General features: G+C 36.9%; 1 protein-coding gene across 1 annotated transcript in view; it reads left to right on the top strand.

The window, feature by feature from the left end:
- The window catches only part of CNTN5 (contactin 5), a 1,371,764-nt gene that overhangs the window by 1,254,927 nt on the left and 96,901 nt on the right, over positions 1 to 19,936 (top strand). The window contains exon 17 of the mRNA XM_082339878.1: positions 11,570 to 11,728. Within this exon, the coding sequence (XP_082196004.1) occupies positions 11,570 to 11,728 (159 nt within the window). The remainder of the gene's footprint in view (positions 1 to 11,569; positions 11,729 to 19,936) is intronic.

Here is a 19,936-nt window from a genome sequence, read left to right on the forward strand (position 1 = left end):
CGTTGAATCTGTAGATTGCTTTGGGTAGTTTAGTCATTTTCACAATATTGATTCTTCCAATCCAAGAACATGGTATAACTCTACATCTGTTGGTATCAACTTTAATTTCTTTCATCAGTGCCTTATAGTTTTCTGCATACAGGTCTTTGTTCTCCCTAGGTAGGTTTATTCCTAGGTATTTTATTCTTTTTGTTGCAATGGTAAATGGGAGTGTTTCCTTAATTTCTCTTTCAGATTTTTCAACATTAGTGTGTAGGAATGCAAGAGATTTCTGTGCATTAATTTTGTATCCTTATACTTTACCAAATTCATTGATTAGCTTTAGTAGTTTTCTGGTAGCATCTTTAGGATTCTCTATGTATAATATGTCATCTGCAAACAGTGACTGTTTTAATTCTTCTTTTCCAATTTGTATTCCTTTTATTTCTTTTTCTTCTCTGATTGCCGTGGTTAGGACTTCCAAAACTATGTTGGATAATAGTGGTGAGAGGGGACATCCTTGTCTCGTTCCTGATCTTAGAGGAAATGCTTTCAGTTTTTCACCATTGAGAATGATGTTTGCTGTGGGTTTGTCATATATGGCCTTTATTATGTTGAGGTAGGTTCCCTCTATGCCCACTTTCTGGAGAGTTTTTATTATAAATGGGTGTTGAATTTTGTCAAAAGCTTTTTCTGCATCTATTGAGATGATCATATGGCTTTTATTCTTCAATTTGTTAATATGGTGTATCACATTGATTGATTTGCATATATTGAAGAATCCTTGCATCCCTGGGATAAATCCCACTTGATCGTATTGTATGATCCTTTTAATGTGCTGCTGGATTCTGTTTGCTAGTATTTTGTTCAGGATTTTTGCATCTATATTCATCAGTGATATTGGTCTGTAATTTTCTTTTTTTGTGACTTCTTTGTCTGGTTTTGGTATCAGGCTGATTGTGGCCTCATAGAATGAGTTTGGGAGTGTTCCTTCCTCTGCAATTTTTTGGAAGAGTTTGAGAAGGATGGGTGTTAGCTCTTCTCTAAATGTTTGATAGAATTCACCTGTGAAGCCATCTGGTCCTGGACTTTTGTTTGTTGGAAGAATTTTAATCACAGTTTCAATTTCATTACTTGTGATTGGTCTGTTCATATTTTCTGTTTCTTCCTGGTTCAGTCTTGGAAGGTTATACCTTTCTATGAATTTGTCCTTTTCTTCCAGGTTGTCCATTTTATTGGCATAGAGTTGCTTGTAGTAGTCTCTTAGGATGCTTTGTATTTCTGCAGTGTCTGTTGTAACTTCTCCTTTTTCATTTCTAATTTTATTGATTTGAGTCCTCTCCCTCTTTTTCTTGATGAGTCTGGCTAATGGATTATCAATGTTGTTTATCTTCTCAAAGAACCAGCTTTTGGTTTTATTGATCTTTGCTGTTGTTTTCTTTGTTTCTATTTCATTTATTTCTGCTCTGATCTTTACCATTTGTTTCCTTCTGCTAACTCTGGGTTTTGTTTGTTCTTCTTTCTCTAGTTCCTTTAGGTGTAAGGTTAGATTGTTTACTTCAGATTTTTCTTGTTTCCTGAGGTAGGCTTGTATAGCTATAAACTTCCCTCTTAGAACTGCTTTTGCTGTATCCCATAGGTTTTGGATCGTCGTGTTTTCATTGTCATTTATCTCTAGGTATTTTTTTGATTTCCTCTTTGACTTCTTCACTAATCTCTTGGTTATTTAGTAACGTATTGTTTAGCCTCCCTGTGTTTGTGTTTTTTACGTTTTTTTCCCTGTAATTCATTTCTAATCTCATACCGTTGTGGTCAGAAAAGATGCTTGATATGATTTCAATTTTGTTAAGTTTACTGAGGCTTGATTTGCGACCCAAGATGTGATCTATCCAGGAGAATGTTCCGTGCACACTTGAGAAGAAAATGTAATCTGCTCTTTTTGGATGGAATGTCCTATAAATATCAATTAAATCTATCTGTTCTATTGTGTCATTTAAAGCTTCTGTTTCCTTATTTATTTTCATTTCGGATGATCTGTCCATTGGTGTAAGGGAGCTGTTAAAGTCCCCCACTATTATTGTGTTACTGTCGATTTCCTCTTTTATTGCTGTTAGCAGTTGCCTTTTGTATTGAGGTGTTCCTATGTTGGGTGCATATATATTTATAATTGTTATATCTTCTTCTTGGCTTGGTCCCTTGATCATTATGTAGTGTCCTTCCTTGTCTCTTGTAACATTCTTTAATTTAAAGTCGATTTTATCTGATATGAGTATAGCTACTCCAGCTTTCTTTTGATTTCCATTTGCATGGAATACCTTTTTCCATCCCCTCACTTTCAGTCTGTATGTGTCCCTAGGTCAGAAGTGGGTTTCTTGTAGACAGTATATATATGGGTCTTGTTTTTGTAACCATTCAGCAAGCCTGTGTCTTTTGGTTGGAGCATTTAATCCATTCATATTTAAGGTAATTATCGAGATGTATATTCCTATGACCATTTTCTTAATTGTTATGGGTTTGTTTTTGTAGGTCCTTTTCTTCTCTTGTATTTCCCACTTATAGAAGTTCCTTTAGCATTTGTTGTAGAGCTGGTCTGGTGGTGCTGAATTCTCTTAGCTTTTACTTGTCTGTAAAGCTTTTGATTTCTCCATTGAATCTGAATGCGATCCTTGCCGGGTAGAGTAATCTTGGTTGTAGGTTTTCCCTTTCATCACTTTAAGTATATCATGCCACTCTCTTCTGGCTTGTAGAGTTTCTGCTGAGAAATCAGCTGTTAACCTTATGGGAGTTCCCCTGTATGTTATTTGTCGGTTTTCCCTATCTGCTTTCAATAATCTTTCTTTGTCTTTAATTTTTGCCAATTTGATTACTATGTGTCTCGGCATGTTTCTTCTTGGGTTTATCCTGTATGGGACTCGCTGCGCTTCCTGGACTTGGGTGGCTATTTCCTTTCCCATGTTCGGGAAGTTTTCGACTATAATCTCTTCAAATATTTTCTCGGGTCCTTTCTCTCTCTTTTCTCTTTCTGAGACCCCTATAATGCGAATATTGTTATGTTTAATATTGCCCCAGAGTTCTCTTAGGCTGTCTTCGTTTCTTTTCATTCTTTTTTCTTTATTCTGTTCCGCAACAGTGAATTCCACCATTGTGTCTTTCAGGTCACTTATCCGTTCTTCTGCCTCAGTTATTCTGCTATTTATTCCTTCTAGTGTAGTTTTCATTTCAGTTATTGTATTGTTCCTCTCTGTTTGCTTGTTCTTTATTTCTTCTAGGTCTTTGTTAAACATTTCTTGCATCTTCTCGATCTTTGCCTCCATTCTTTTCTGAGGTCCTGGATCATCTTCACTATCATTATTCTGAATTCTTTTTCTGGAAGGTTGCCTATCTCCACTTCATTTAATTGTTTTTCTGGGGTTTTATCTTGTTCCTTCATCTGGTATATAGTCCTCTGCCTTTTCATCTTTTCTATCTTTCTGCAAATGTGGTTTTTGTTCCACAGGCTGCAGGATTGTAGTTCTTCTTGCTTCTGCTGTCTGCCCTCTGGTGGATGAGGCTATCTAAAATGCTTGATGGGAGGGACTGGTGGTGGGTAGAGCTGACTGTTGCTGTGGTTTTCAGAGCTCAGTAAAACTTTAATCCACTTGACTGTTGATGTGTTGGACTGGGCTCCCTCCCTATTGGTTTTTTGGCCTGGGGCCACCCAACACTGGAGCCTACCTGCGCTCTTTGGTGGGTCTAATGACAGACTCTGGGAGGGCTCACACCAAGGAGCACTTCCCAGAACTTCTGCTGCCAGTGTCCTTGTCCCCCTGGTGAAACCAAGCCACGCCCCGCCTCTGCAGGAGACCCTCCAACACTAGCAGGTATGTCTGGTTCAGCCTCCCCTGGGGTCACTGCTCCTTCCCCTGGGTCCCAATGCACACACTACGTTGTGTGTGCCCCCCAAGAGTGGAGTCTCTATTTCCCCCAGTCCTGTCAAAGTCCTGCAATCAATTCCCACTAGGCTTCAAAGTCTGATTCTGTAGGAATTCCTCCTCCCATTGCCGGACCCCCAGGTTGGGAAGCCTGACTTGGGGCTCAGAAGCTTCACTCCAGTGAATGGACTTCTGTGGTATAAGTGTTCGCCAGTCTGTGAGTCACCCACCCACCAGTTATGGGATTTGATTTTACTGTGATTGTGACCCTCCTAATGTCTCATTGTGGCTTCTCCTTCGTCTTTGGATGTGGGGTATCATTTTTGCTGAGTTCCAGTGTCTTCCTGTCGATGATTGTCCAGCAGCTAGTTGTGATTCTGGTGTTCTTGCAAGAGGGGGTGAGAGCACGTCCTTCTACTCTGCCATCTTCGTTCATCACTAATTTTTTAGAATATTTTTACAATACTATATTCATAACAATCTTTCAGATTTATAAAGATTTAGAAAAGTTGTCTGTCCATAAACTTTAATACTCTAAGTTTCTAATAATGATGAGCTTAGTATTAAATCATATGAAAATGTTTTCTTCGTTCATGGACCTAGTCTGTCATTTTTATTACCACCCTACTCTGCTCTTAACTGAAAAAACAAAGCAACAACAAAAAAAAAAACGGTTAACTCAAATATTTTGATGTAACAAAAAAAGAGGCTGTCATATTGAATATTTGTTTTACATGATAATTACTTTATTTTAAAACTTGTTAATTGTTACACAGCATTTCAAATTCAAAACAAAACTCCTTTGGTCTTTCCACATCTCTTCTTCCTTCTTCTCCCTTCTCCCTTTCATCTCTTCCTCTACAGATATTTACTTAGTGACTAATATATACCAATTACCATGTTGAATATTCACAGACGGAACTTACAAAAAAATAATTATAACCAATGTAACAAGTGCTATAATGAGATGTCAAATATACTAATGTGCAACATTATTATTGCCTGGCATTTGTTTTTTGTAAAAGATCTGTCTCTGCCACTGGATTTTAAACACACCTGGGGTTGGAACCCTATTTTGTCCTCCTATAAACCATTTCCCCCACCTTTCTCCCACCACTCAGCACAGTGCTTTCCACACACATACTAGGAATAAGCAAATGTTTAGTTAAATAGAATATACTTAGAATAGTACATACATATCACAATATGGAGGCATTGTTTAAAATACTGATTTTAAAAATAATTTTAGAAGTAATACATGCTTATTGTACAGAATTGGAAAATCCAAACAAGTATAAAGAATAAAATTTAAGTCATTATAGCTTCAGCTCCAAGCAATAACCACCATGTACACTTTAATGCATTTCTTTCCAGTCTTTTCCTGTACACATTAGGCAAATTACTATTTATACATTTATATAAACATATAATTTTGCATTCTATTTTTTTATGAACATTTCCCATATCATTAAAGAGTCCTAAATATTAGGCAGTTTAATGGCCACCTAATATTTTATTATAAGATTTTATGATTTAAACATTACATGATTATCAGACAATTAATTATTTACAATGGCTTGTAATTATATATAATTGCACAGCCACAATCAGCATCCTGGGTACATAAATCTTGTTCACTGTCACTGATTATTTTGCTAAGGACTATATTTGGGAAAATAGCCAAATATAAAGAAAAATACTTGGGAATTTATTAATTATGTTGTAAGTTCCATTTTTTGTACCAGCTGAAGCTTTTTAAAAAGTATTTAGAGTAATTATTGCCTATTATTAAAAGAAATATATGTTTTTTAAGAGAACTAATTTAAATATTTTAGTAGAGATTTAATACTCAGAAAGGCAAATTTTTTTATTTAAGTTAACAAATAGTTACTTTCCACAATATCTCCTATCATGCCTCACATGTAGGTGATCGTTAATGCTTTTTGAAGACATAAATGAATAGAATGGATGAAATGGAACAGAAGAAATGGAACAATATGGAAGAACTTAATAAATGAATTATGTTGGTAATTATTCCTATTTGAATACAATAGCTAAATTTCAAGTCTTTTTTCAAAGGCATGTTAAAGATTCTCCTGACAAATTCCCTACCTATGAACAATCTCTCAAATCAAACTATTTTGAAGTCTGTTCCAATTATCCATTGTTTCCCCAAAATTAGTGGCTTAAAATATCCATACATTATTTGCTCTCATTGTTTTGGCAGCTGACAGGCATAGCTAGGTTCTTAGCAGGGATCTCTCATGCACATGTGTCTAATGGTGGCTGAAGCTGGAATCATTTGAAGGCTTCTTCACATGTCTGGTGCCTGGGCTGGGATGACTGGAATAACTGAGGGCAAGTTGTATATCCCTCTCTCCACGGGATTCTCCAAATGGCTAGCTTGGACTTCCTGACAGAATGGTAGCCTCAGTTTAATAGGACTTCTAACTAGGCAGCTGGATTTTCCCATAAGCATTCCAGGAGACATGGGATAAAGCTGCAAAGCTTCTTATGACTTCTCCTCAAAAGTTACGCTGTGTCACTTCTACCATTGTCATCTGGGTCAAATATAGGCATACTTCACTTTATTGCCCTTTATTGCACTTTGTAGATATTGCATTTTTTACAAATTGAAGGTTTGTGGCAACCCTGCATCAAAGAAGTCTATCAGCACCATTTTTCTAAAAGCATTTTCTCACTTTGTGTCTCTGTGTCACATTTTGGTAATTTTTGCAATATTTCAAACTTTTTTATTATTGTATTTGTTATGGTACTCTGCAATCAGTGATCTTTGATACTACAATTGCAATTGTTTTGGGGCACCATGAACTACACCCATATAAGAAAGCAAATTTAATTGATAAATGTTGTATATGTTCTTATTACTCCACTGACCATCTGTCCCCCTATATCTCTCCCTCTCCTTGGGCCTTCCTATTCCCTGAGACACAACAATATTGATATTGGACCAGTTAATAACCCTACAATGGTCTCTAAGTGTTCAAGTTAAAGAAAGGGTCGCAGGTCTCTCACTTTAAATCAAAAGCTAGAAATGATTAAGCTTAGAGAGGAAAGCATGTTTAAAGTTGAGATAAGCTGAAAGCTATGCCTCTTGCACCACTTAGCCAAGTTTTGAATGCAAAGGAAAAGTTTTTGAAGGAAATTAAAAGTGCTACTGCAGTGAATACACAGATGATAAGAAAGCAAAACAGGCTTATTGCTGATATGAAGAAAGTTTTAGGTCTGGACAGAAGATCAAACCAGCCACAACATTCCCTTAAGCCAAAGCCTAATCCAGAGCAAAGCCCTAACTCCCTTCAATTTTATGAAGACTGAGGTGAGAGAGCTGCAAAAGAAAAGTTTGAAACTAGCAGAGGTTGGTTCCTGAGGTTTAAGGAAAGAAGACATCTCCATACGTAAAAGTACAAGGTGAAGCAGCAAGTGCTGAGGTAGAAGCTGCAGCCAGTTATCCAGAAGATCTAGCAAGGATAATTAATAAAAATGGCTCAACTGGATAACTTATTTTCAATGTACATGAAACATCCTTCTATTGGAAGAAGATGCCATCTAGGACTTTCACAGCTAGAGAGGAGATGTCAATGCATGACTTCAAAGCTTCAATAGGCAGGTTTGACTCTTGTTAGGGGCTAATGCAGCTGGTGACTCTCAGTTGAAACCAATGCTCATTTACCATTCTGAAAATCCTAGGGCCTAAATATACACTGCCTGTGCTCTATAAGTGGAACAACAAAGCATGGATGACAGCATATCTGTTTACAACATGGTTTACTCAATACTTGAAGCCCACTGTTGAGACTTACTGCTCAGAAAAAAAGATTTCTTTCAAAATATTACAGCTCAATGATAATGCACCTGGCGACCCAAGAGCTCTGATGGAGATGTACAACAAGATTTATGTTGTTTTCATGCCTGCTAACACAATATCCATTCTGCAGCCCATGGATCAAGGAGTAATTTTGACTTTCAAGTCTTTTTATTTCAGAAATACATTTCATAAGGCTACAACTGCCATAGACAGTGATTCCTCTGATGGATCTGAGTAAAATAAACTGAAAACCTTCAGGAAAGGATTCACCATCCTAATGCCATTAAGCACGTTTGTGATTCATGGGAAGAAGTCAAAATATCAAAATTGACAGGAATTTGGAAGGAGCTGATTCCACCTTTTATGGATGACTGAGGGATTCAAGACTTCAGTAGAGGAAGATGTAGTGGAAATAGCAAGAGTACTAAAGTTAGAAGTGTAGATTGTAGTTGTGACTGAATTCCTGAATTCTCATGATACAACTTTAACAAATGAAGAGTTGCTTCTTACAGATGTGCTAAGAAAATGGTTTCTTGAGATGGAAACTACCTTGGCAAACGTGCTATGAAAATTGTTGAAACGATTGTGAAAATTGTTTGGGAGGACTGACTCCAATTTTGAAAGAAATTCTACTGTGGGTAAAATGCTATCCAGCATCATAGTATGTTACAGAGAACTCATTCATGAAAGGAAGAGTCAATTTATGTGGCAAACATCATAGTTGACTTATTTTAAGAAATTGCCACAGCCACCCCACCCTTCAGTAACCACCACCTCAATCAGTCCGCAGCTGTCAACTTTGAGACAAGACCCTCCACCAGCTAAAAGATTACGACCTACTTAAGGCTCAGATAATGGTTAGCAGTTTTTAGCAATAAAGTATTTTTAATTAAGGTATGTACATTGTTTTTTTAGAAATAATGTTATTGCACACTTGATAGACTATAGTATGATGTAAACATAATTTTATATGCACTTGGAAATCAAAAAAATTGTGTGACTTGCTTTATTGCAACATTAGCTTTATTATGGTCGTCTAGAAAAAAATCCATAATATCAGTGAAGTATGCCTGTAGTCACAGGCCAACCCAAATTCAATGGGATTGAAAGAATAGGCTTCACCTTCCAAAAAGGGAATGACCTTCACGTACAAGGAGGAAAGAAAGTGTTGGTGGCTATCTCATACACAGGCTGCCACAAAGTCCTAAACAGTTTCTTCAATGTTATGTCTATCTCTACTACATAATTTAAATGTGCCGTTCCCCAACACACACTTTTTCTCCTTCTTTCCTTCCTTCAACTGAAAGTACTCCATAGATTAACAGGGAAAGGAAGAAGGATCTCTGTAATCCTTGCTTTCTTGAACAAATCAGGCTTTACAATCAGATCTGAATTCAGATCTCTGCTGTGCCATTCACTAGCAGAGCTACTTGGGCAAATAATTTCTCCTCACTAGAAGGGATTCTCTGATACCCACTGCCTAGTGTAACACCTAACATATAGTAAGGTTTTGACTACATAACTTATTTATTATTAGTCGACCAAACTAGCTCTTTGAGATTCCCTTATGTCCTCTATGAAATAGGGATTATAATGCCCACCTCACAGTGACATAGAAATAGGTGAACAAGTTAATGTTTGCAAAATACTTAATGCAGTGACTTAATACAGTACAGTGAGGATATGGTAGCTATTGGTATAATTATTACAGTTAATATTCTTATCTTTATTATTGTTAGACTCACTCCTCCATATCCATGTCACTGCAGTCTAACAACTTGTTAGACATCTTCAGTACCTGGATCTCATTTATTTTCCACACCTCATCCTTAGCCACCATTTTAATACTCTGAACATTTATATTGGTGACACATCAAACATATTCTTCCATAAGTCCTTAACCTAATAATAATATTTCCCACTTCATTCCAGATAAACACAAATTCTCATCGAAAGTTCCCTACACTTAAATCACAAATTCTACTATTTTCTTCTCACAATTTCTTATTCTTACATCTTCCCCTCATAAAAACCTGGTTTCCTGGACTCTGCTCTTTTATTTTAGTCTGCCAGCACCATTCTGGCTTCACTTGACTCTCTAGTCCTCCTTGAGGCTATGGTCGTTTATACTACAGGCATCTTTGATGATGTAATATCAAATTTATAAACTAAATCTAAATTGACCCAATTAACCACTTTTTCTGGCCCTGGTCCTGGCTTTCTAACCTAACCTTGTTGAGTTGGTCAGTTCCACTTCAAAATTATGTTATTGAACAAAACTTGAACTCCAAGACTATTCCAAAATATTTATACTTCACTCTTCTTCATGTCTTTCCTCTTTTATCATGGGCCTATTTAGACATTTTCCATTCTTCTCTAGCTCCCAGTCCCATTCTCACCCAACAACCTTCCCTTTTTGTGGATAATTTTTCCTTCTTTAGTGAAAAAAGGAGAACCTTCCCAAATGAGTTCTCCCAACTTCCCTTCTTAGCATTTCAAAAGATTTCTCTCTCTATTCATTGTTTCTTCCTTAATTTCTCTCAGAGAGAAAAGAAAATGCCACTTCTCATGGTTATCCTCTACACATTTGATCACAATCCCAGTCTTTTGTCACCTTCCTGATGGAGTAGTCCTTGTCTTCTAAGTCTTGAGTCTCTGCTAGCCACTGCTGGTTCTTCTTACTCTTGATAAAACACCCATTTCTCATTTCCTAAAAATGTCATTCACTTGGTGATGTTTAAAAAACACTTTGTCCGTCTCATCGTCCCTTCCTTATTTTGTACTCAAAGGTCTTTACTGTCTCCATCTCTTTAGCATTCCACCATTTCTTAGCTCCTTACAGTCTAGGTCAGCCCTTACTGCTCAGACTTCATAATCCCCAAATCCAGAGAGCAACTTGTTACATAAGGACTAATTTGGAAAATAAAATATTTAAAGGTAGATTATATTTTTCATTGAAAATAAAAGCATTCTTGCAGCTTGAATTGTCCATATTTGGGAATAGAAAAATGTTAATAAGGAAACTGACATTGTTTTTAGCCACTACAATATCAACACTGTACATATTTTTGAATGTTATTAGAAATCCCTGTTTTAGAAGTAGTAATACAGAGGTATATTTCTCCTCATATCAGATCTTGGTTGTTTTTTGAAGCTGGAGTCTACGTGCACATCACTTGATAATCACTATTCTATACCAATTTTTTATGATCAAAAGGGGAATAATCTTCTCTAATTCACCATCCTCTCACCCTCACCAAAAAGTCATCATCATTATCATCATCTAATCATTTTTCCATGCCTCACTTCTAGTATATACTCTTTCTTGGTCTGAAATCTCATAATTTCAGAGCCTTTCATTGTTCCCTGTTTGAATTTAAACTACTTGGTAGATACATCACACTATTTGTACACTGTACTCTTCCTGAACATGAAAATTAGGCCCATATACCTGTAGGTTTGTGGTAATGATGGGATCGTTTCTGTTCCTGATTGCATTGCCTATCACTCTGTTGCTACTTCTGTAAGCTGTGATTGATTTCAAGAGTCATAGTTGCTCCTGACATTCAAATCCTTGCATTTGTTTTAAATTATATTTTCCTCTTCTATAAAATGCAATGCTAACCAGTAGCTGCCTCCAAGCACAAAGTATTAAGAAAAAATCTAAACTATAATTAAGTTATTCCCAGAAATCATAGAAACCAACTTGCATCTCATTTCTTTTTTACTGTCAACATTCATTACTAAATATATATTTCATTAAGATACTTACTAGTTTGGTTGGGTCCTTACTGGAAATACAGTTTCTCATGGCTTGACCTTAACTTTATCCATTCCCTTTTGCTTATAGGTCCCCCAGGCCCACCAGGGATAGTGATCGTTGAGGAAATCACTGAGAGCACAGCCACACTTTCCTGGAGTCCAGCCACTGACAACCACAGCCCAATCTCCTCATACAACTTGCAGGCTCGCAGCCCCTTCTCCCTGGGCTGGCAAACAGTAAAAACAGGTAAGAGGCTCTAAGGCAATGTCAGACACCACCAGAGCAGCTTCCTATGTCATGAGCTATATTTGCTAACAATCTTAGTAGGATTATCTTGGATTCTGGAAATTTTATTATTTATGACAATATTAATCATTGTTGCCTTCTTTTTATAAAGTCACTTTGCTTTCTTCTTTTCTCATTTCCCAAGGAAGGACCACATGATTTATCTTTGTTTATTGAAATAACCTTAGACTCACATAAAAGTTGCAAAAATAATACAAAGATTCCCAGTGGGCCCATCCCTCACCTTGCCCCAATGAAAATATTCTACATAACAATGGCACAATGATCAAATCAGGAAACTGACATTGATACAATGCTATAAACCACAGATCACATTCAAATTTCACCCTTTTTTACATGCAATATTTTTAGGGTATAGTTCCATAAAATTCTATGAAATTTTATTATATCTATTCAAATCGCTACCAAGACAGATAAAGAACTGCTCCGTTACTCCAGTTTCTTGTGCTACCCCTTTAGAGTCACACATCTGTTTTATTTATAAAAAGAAAATCTAACATAAAATCACATTATTTAAAACAATACAGCATTTTAATGCTTACTTCTAAGATGTTTGCCTTCCAGTTGCATTATTTTAAAAATAATTTTCTTCCCTGAAAGTTTTCTCGTCACATTATAACTAAACTTCCCTTCCCTCTCCAAATGTGGCTGTCTGCAGGGATATGTGAAATTACACTCAGTTGATAGTTATCACCAATTTAGCGTACTGGTGAAAAAGTGTACAGTATCTATAAAATGTAATCTTCAGAAGTAGTTGTCCATACTGAGCAGGGATTTGTGATTTTACTTTCTATCTAAATATAAAATTGATTTACCTGCATAGAAGTGAAATATAAAATCAGTAAAATACCTGAATGCAGTAACCATAAAACTCAATTAATCTGAATGTTATAGGAGTAAAGTGGTCCATTTCATTGCTTAAATAAATTAAATTTGAGCAGAAACTTGTTTTGGGGTAAAAATTTGAAATTTAGGGGAAAGAGTATATTCATCCACATGCAAAATGCAATTCTGGTTTTTATTTTTTTTTTTTCTTAATTTATTTATATATTTATTTTACTTTGGCTGGGTTGGGTCTTTGTTGCTACACAGCCTTTCTCTAGTTGTGGCAAGCAGGGGCTTTTCTTTGTTTGGGTGCATGGGCTTCTCATTACGGTGGCTTCTCTTTTTGCAGAGCACGGACTCTAGGCACATGGGCTCAGTAGTTGTGGCACACGGGGTTAGTTGCTCCACAGCATGTGGGACCTTCCTGGACCAGGGCTTGAACCTGTGTCCCCTGCACTGGCAGATGGATTCTTTTTTTCTTTATTTTTTTAAACATCTTTATTGGAGTATAATTGCTTTACAATGGTGTCTTAGTTTCTGCTTTATAACAGTGAATCAGCTATACACATACATATATCCCCATATTTCCTCCCTCTTGCATCTCCTTCCCACCCTCCCTACCCCACCCATCTAGGTGGTCACAAAGTACCGAGCTGATCTCCCTGTGCTAGGCGGCAGCTTCCCACTAGCTATCCATTTTACATTTGGTAGTGTATACATGTCCATGCCACTCTCTCACTTCGTCCCAGCTTACACTTCCCACTCCGTGTCCTCAAGTCCATTCTCCATGTCTGCGTCTTTATTCCTGTCCTGCCCCTAGGCTCTTCAGAAACATTTTTTTTTTTGATTGCATATATATGTGTTAGCATACAGTATTTGTTTTTCTCTTTCTGAATGACTTCACTCTTTATGACAGTCTCTAAGTCCATCCACCTCACTACAAATAACTAAATTTCGTTTCATTTTATGGCTGAGTAATATTCCATTTTATATATGTGCCACATCTTCTTTATCCATTCATCTGTCAATGGACACTTAGGTTGCTTCTATATCCTGGCTATGGTAAATAGAGCTACAATGAACATTGTGGTACATGACTCTTTTTGAATTATGGTTTTCTCAGGGTATATGCCAAGTAGTGGGATTGCTGGGTCATATGGTAGTTCTAGTTTTAGTTTTTTAAGGAATCTCCATACTGTTCTCCATAGTGGCTGTATCAATTTACATTCCCACCAATGGTGCAAGAGGGTTCCCTTTTCTCCACACCCTCTCCAGCATATATTGTTTGTAGATTTTTTCAGGATGGCCATTCTGATGGTGTGAGGTGGTACCTCATTGTAGTTTTGATTTGCATTTCTCTAATGAATACTGATATTGAGCATCCTTTCATGTGTTTCTTGGCAACCTGTATATCTTCTTTGGAGAAATGTCTATTTAGGTCTTCTGACGATTTTTGGATTGGGCTGTTTTATTTTTGATATTGAGCTGCTTGAACTGCTTGTAAATTTTGGAGATTAATCCTCTGTCAGTTGCTTCATTTGCAAATATTTTCTTCCATTCTGAGGGTTGTCTTTTGGTCTTGTTTATGGTTTCCTTTGCTGTGCAAAAGCTTTTAAGTTTCATTAGGTCCCATTTGTTTATTTTTGTTTTTATTTCCATTTCTCTAGGTGGTGGGTCAAAAAGGATCTTGCTGTGATTTACGTCATAGAGTGTTCTACCTATGTTTTCCTCTAAGAGTTTTATAGTGTATGGCCTTATACTTAGGTCTTTAATCCATTTTGAGTTTATTTTTGTGTATGGGGTTAGGGAGTGTTCTAATTTCTTTCTTTTACATGTAGCTGTCCAGTTTTCACAGCACCGCTTAATGAAGAGGCTGTCTTTTCTCCATTATATATTCTTGCCTCCTTTATCAAAGATAAGGTGACCATATGTGCGTGGGTTTATCTCTGGGCTTTCTATCCTGTTCCATTGATCTATATTTCTGTTTTTGTGCCAGTACCATACTGTCTTGATTTCTGTAGCTGTGTAGTATAGTCTGAAGTCAGGGAGCCTGATTCCTCCAGCTCCGTTTTTCTTTCTCAAGATTGCTTTTGCTATTCGGGGTCTTTTGTGTTTCCATACAAATTGTGAAATTTTTTGTTCTAGTTCTGTGAAAAATGCCAGTGGTAGTTTGATAGGGATTGCATTGAATCTGTAGTTTGCTTTGGGTAGTAGAGTCATTTTCACAATGTTGATTCTTCCTATCCAAGAACATGGTATGTCTCTCCATCTATTTGTATCATCTTTAATTTCTTTCATCAATGTCTTATAGTTTTCTGCATACAGGTCTTTTGTCTCCTTAGGTAGGTTTATTCCTAGGTATTTTATTCTTTTCATTGCAATGGTAAATGAGAGTGTTTCCTTAAATTCACTTTCAGAATTCTCATCATTAGTGTAAAGGAATGTGAGAGATTTCTGTACATTAATTTTGTATCCAGCTACTTTACCAAATTCATTGATTAGCTCTAGTAGTTTTCTAGTAGCATCTTCAGGATTCTCTATGTATAGTATCATGTCATCTGCAAAGAGTGACAGCTTTACTTCTTTTTTCCAATTTGGATTCCTTAACTATCTTTTTCTTCTCTGATTGCTGTGGCTAAAGCTTCCAAAACTATGTTGCATAACAGTGGTGAGAGTGACAACCTTGTCTTCTTCCTGATCTTAGAGGAAATGGTTTCAATTTTTCACCATTGCGAACGACGTTGGCTGTGGGTTTGTCATATATCACCTTTATTATGTTGAGGTACGTTCCCTCTATGCCTTCTTTCTGGAGGATTTTTATCATAAAAAGGTGTTGAATTTTGTTGAAACCTTTTTCTGCATCTATTGAGATGATCATATGGTTTTTTCCTTCAATATGTTAATATGGTTTATCACATTGATCGATTTGCGTATACTGAAGAATACTTGCATTCCTGGGATAAACCCCACTTCATCATGGTGTATGATCCTTTTAATGTGCTGTTAGATTCTGTTTCCAATATTTTGTTGAGGACTTTTGCATCTATGTTTATCAGTGATATGGCCTGTAGTTTTCTTTCTTTGTGACCTCTTTGTCAGGTTTTGGTATTAGGGTGATGGTGACCTTGTAGAATGAGTTTGAGAGTGTTCCTCCCTCTGCTATATTTTGGAAGAGTTTGAGAAGTATAGGTGTTAGCAATTCTCTAAATGTTTGATACAATTTGCCTGTGAAGCCATCTGGTCCTGGGCTTTTGTTTGTTGGAAGATTTTTAATCACAGTCTCAATTTCAGTGCTTGTGATTGGTCTGTTTATATTTTCTATTTCTTCCTGGTTCAGTCTAGAAGGTTGTGCTTTTCTAAGAATTTGTCCATTTATTCCACGTTGCCCATTTCTTGACATATAGTTGCTTGTAATTCTCTCTCATGATCGTTTGTATTTCTGCAGTGTCAGTTGCTACTTCTCCTTTTTCATTTATAATTCTGTTGATTTGAGTCTTCTCCCTTTTTTTCTTAATGAGTCGGTCTAATGGTTTATCAATTTTGTTTATCTTCTCAAAGAACCAGCTTTTACTTTTATTGATGTTTTCTTCATTTCTTTCTCATTTATTTCTGATCTGATCTTTATGATTTCTTTCCTTCTGCTAACTTTGGGGGTTTTTTGTTCTTCTTTCTCTAATTGCTTTAGGTGTAAAGTTAGGTTGTTTATTTGAGTTGTTCCTTGAGGTAGGATAGTATTGCTATAAACTTCCCTCTTAGAACTGCTTTTGCTGTATCCCATAGGTTTTGGGTCCTTGTGTTTCCTTTGTCCTTTTCTTCTAGGTTTTTTTTTTATTTCCTCTTTGATTTCTTCAGTGATCTCTTGGTTATTTAGTAATGTATTGTTTACCCTCCATGTGTTTGTATTTTTTACAGATTTTTCCTCTATTTGATATTTAGTCTCAAAGTGTTGTGGTCGGAAAAGTTAATTGATATGATTTCAATATTCTTAAATTTACCAAAGCTTGATTTGTGACCCAAGATATGAACTATCCTGGAGAATGTTCCATGAGCACTTGAGATGAAAGTATAATCTGCTCTTTTTGTATGGAATATCCTATAAATATCAATTAAGTCCATCTTGTTTAATGTATCATTTAAAACTTTTATTTCCTTATTTATTTTCATTTTGGATGATCTGTCCATTGGTGAAAGTGGGGTGTTAAAGTCCCCTAGTATTATTGTGTTACTGTCGATTTCCCCTTTTATGGCTGTTAGCATTTGCCTTATGTATTGAGGTGCTCCTATGTTGGGTGCATAAATATTTACTATTCTCATATCTTCTTCTTGGATTGATCCCTTGATCATTATGTAGTGTCCTTCCTTGTCTCTTGTAACATTCTTTATTTTAAAGTCTATTTTATCTGAGATGAGAATTGCTACTCCAGCTTTCTTTTGATTACCATTTGCGTGGAATGTCTTTTGCCATCCCCTCACTTTCAGTCTGTACGTGTCCCTAGGTCGGAAGTGGGTCTCTTGTAGACAGCATATATATGGGTCTTGTGTTTGTAATCATTCAGGCAGTCTATATCTTTTAGTTGGATCATTTAATCCATTTACCTTTAAGGTAGTTATTGATATGTAGTTCCTATTACCATTTTCTTAATTGATTTGTGTTTGTTATTGTAGGTCTTTTCTTTCTCTTGTGTTTCCTGCCTAGAGAAGTTTCTTTAGCATTTGTTGTAAAGCTGGTTTGGTGGTGCTGAATCCTCTTAGCTTTTGTTTGTAAAGTTTTTAATTTCTCTGTCAAATCTGAATGAGATCATTGTTGGTAGAGTAATCTTGGTTGTAGGTTTTTCCCTTTCATCACTGTAAATATGTCCTGCCACTCCCTTCTGCCTTGCAGAGTTTCTGCTGAGAGATCAGCTGTTAACCTTATGGGGATTTCCATGTATGCTATCTGTTGTTTTCCCCTTGCTGCTTTTAATATTTTTTCTTTGTATTTAATTTTTGATAGTTTGATTAGTATGTGTCTTTGCATGTTTCTCCTTGGATTTATCCTGTATGGGACTCTCTGCACTTCCTGAACTTGATTGACTGTTTCCTTTCCCATATTCAGGAAGTTTTCAACTATAGTCTCTTCAAATATTTTCTCAGTCCCTTTCTTTATCTCTTCTTTTTCTGAGACCCCTATACTTTGAATGTTGGTGTGTTTAATATGGTCCCCGAGGTCTCTGAGACTGTCCTAAATTCTTTTCATTATTTTTTCTTTAGTCTGCTCTGTGGTAGTTATTTCCACTATTTTATCTTCCAAGTCACTTATCAGTTCTTCTGTCTCATTTATTCTGCTATTGATTCCTTCTAGAGAATATTTAATTTCATCTAAGGGTGGTTCATTGGGTTGGGTAAGCTTCCTAGTAGAGGGGACTAGTGCCCGTGTTCTGGTGGATGAGGCTGGACCTTGTCTTTCTGGTGTGCAGAACTGTGTTCGGTAGTATGTTTTAGGGTGTCTGTGATCTTATTATTATTTTAAATAGTCTCTCTGCTGCTGGGTGTTGTTTTGTTTCTGTCTTCCTAGTTTTCTGGCATAGGGTGTCCAGCACTGTAGCTTGCTGGTCATTGAGTGGAGCTGGGTCTTAGCATTGAGATGGAGATCTGTGGGAGAGCTTTTGCCTTTTGATATTACATGGATCCCTGAGGTCTCTGGTGGACTAATGTCCTGAACTTGGCTCTCCCACTTCAGAGACAGAGGCCTGACACCCAGCCAGAGCACCAAGACCCTGTCAGCCACACGGCTCAGAAGAAAAGAGAGAATAAAAATAATAATAATAATAATAAAATAAAACAAAGTTATTAAAATTTAAAAATATATTATTAAAAGTAAAATAATTAAAAAGTCATAAAAAAGGAAAGTAAGAAAGAAAGAAGTGAGCAGCCAAACCAATAAACAAATCCATCAATGAAAACAATTGCTAAAAACTATACCAAAAAAATACAAAAACAAAAAATAAACAGACAGGAAGAACACTAGGACAAATGGTAAAAGCAGTGTTATACAGGTAAACTCACACAAAGAAGCATACGCGTACACACTCACAAAAAGAGAAAAAGGAAAAAAAATGTTTAACTATATTATAAAAAAAAAGGAAGAGAGCAACGTAATCAATAAAAAAATCTACCAATGATAATAAACTCTAAATACGAAATGAAGATAAACATAAAACCAGAAACAAATTGGATTCAGAAAGCAAACCCCAAGTCTACAGTTGCTGCCAAAGTCCACCACCTCAATTTTGGGATGATTCATTGTCTATTCAGGTATTCCAGAGATTCAGGGTACGTCAAGTTGATTGTGGAGATTTAATCCACTGCTCCTGAGGTTGCTGGGAGAAATTTCCCTTTCTCTCCTTTGTTCGCACAGCTCTTGGGGTTCAGCTTTGGATTTGGGCCCGCTTCAGCATGTAGGTCACCTGAGGGCATCTCTTCTTCACTCAGACAGGACAGGGTTAAAGTAGCAGCTGATTAGGGGGCTCTAGCTCACTCAGGCCGGGGGGACGGAGGGGTACGGAATGGAGGGTGAGCCTGTGGCAGCAGAGGCCGGTGTGATGTTGCAACAGCCTGAGGTGCACCATGGGTTCTCCTGGGGAAGTTGTCCCTGGATCACGGGACCCTGGCAGTGGCGGGCTGCACAGGCTCCTGGGAGGAGAGGTTGGATAGTGACCTGTTCTTGCACACAGGCTTCTTGGTGGCTGCAGCAGAAGCTTTAGCATTTCATGCCCGTCTCTGGTGTCCTCACTGATAGTCGTGCCTCGTGCCCATCTCTGGAGCTCGTTTAGGCGGTGCTCCATATCCCCTCTCCTTGCGCACTCTTTTGGGAAGTCTGAGGTCTTCTGGCAGGTGTATTCTTAACCACTGTGCCACCAGGGAAGTCCCACAATTCAGGTTTTTCTTGATATTAGGTTCCTATATTAATTCATAGAATTCAGTATGATTATCTTTATAGTGTACTATACATGTGTATATATTTATCTTGTAATATATGTAATTGTGGGTATTAGACTCATTCCTGGTTCCATTTTAACCCTGTGATAATATGCAGAGTCAAGAAATTTGGGGAATGTCTATGTTCAGTAGATAATTCTGGAAAGGACACAAATTCAGACCACATGAACAGGTTTCTACAAGAATTCTTATAACCTCCATTTATAAGATGTTCCCACGTCATCCTTAGTGTGAGAGCCCAAACCTTTTGCTATGCTGCCAGGAAATGGATTCACCTTCAGATCTCATGTGTGCACTCAGAAAACTCATTCTCCTGCTTGTGGCTATGCTCCCTGCGCACTCTTG

Source organism: Balaenoptera borealis, assembly GCF_965194805.1.
Source record: "Balaenoptera borealis genome assembly, chromosome: 11".
NCBI classification, from domain to species: domain Eukaryota; kingdom Metazoa; phylum Chordata; class Mammalia; order Artiodactyla; family Balaenopteridae; genus Balaenoptera; species Balaenoptera borealis.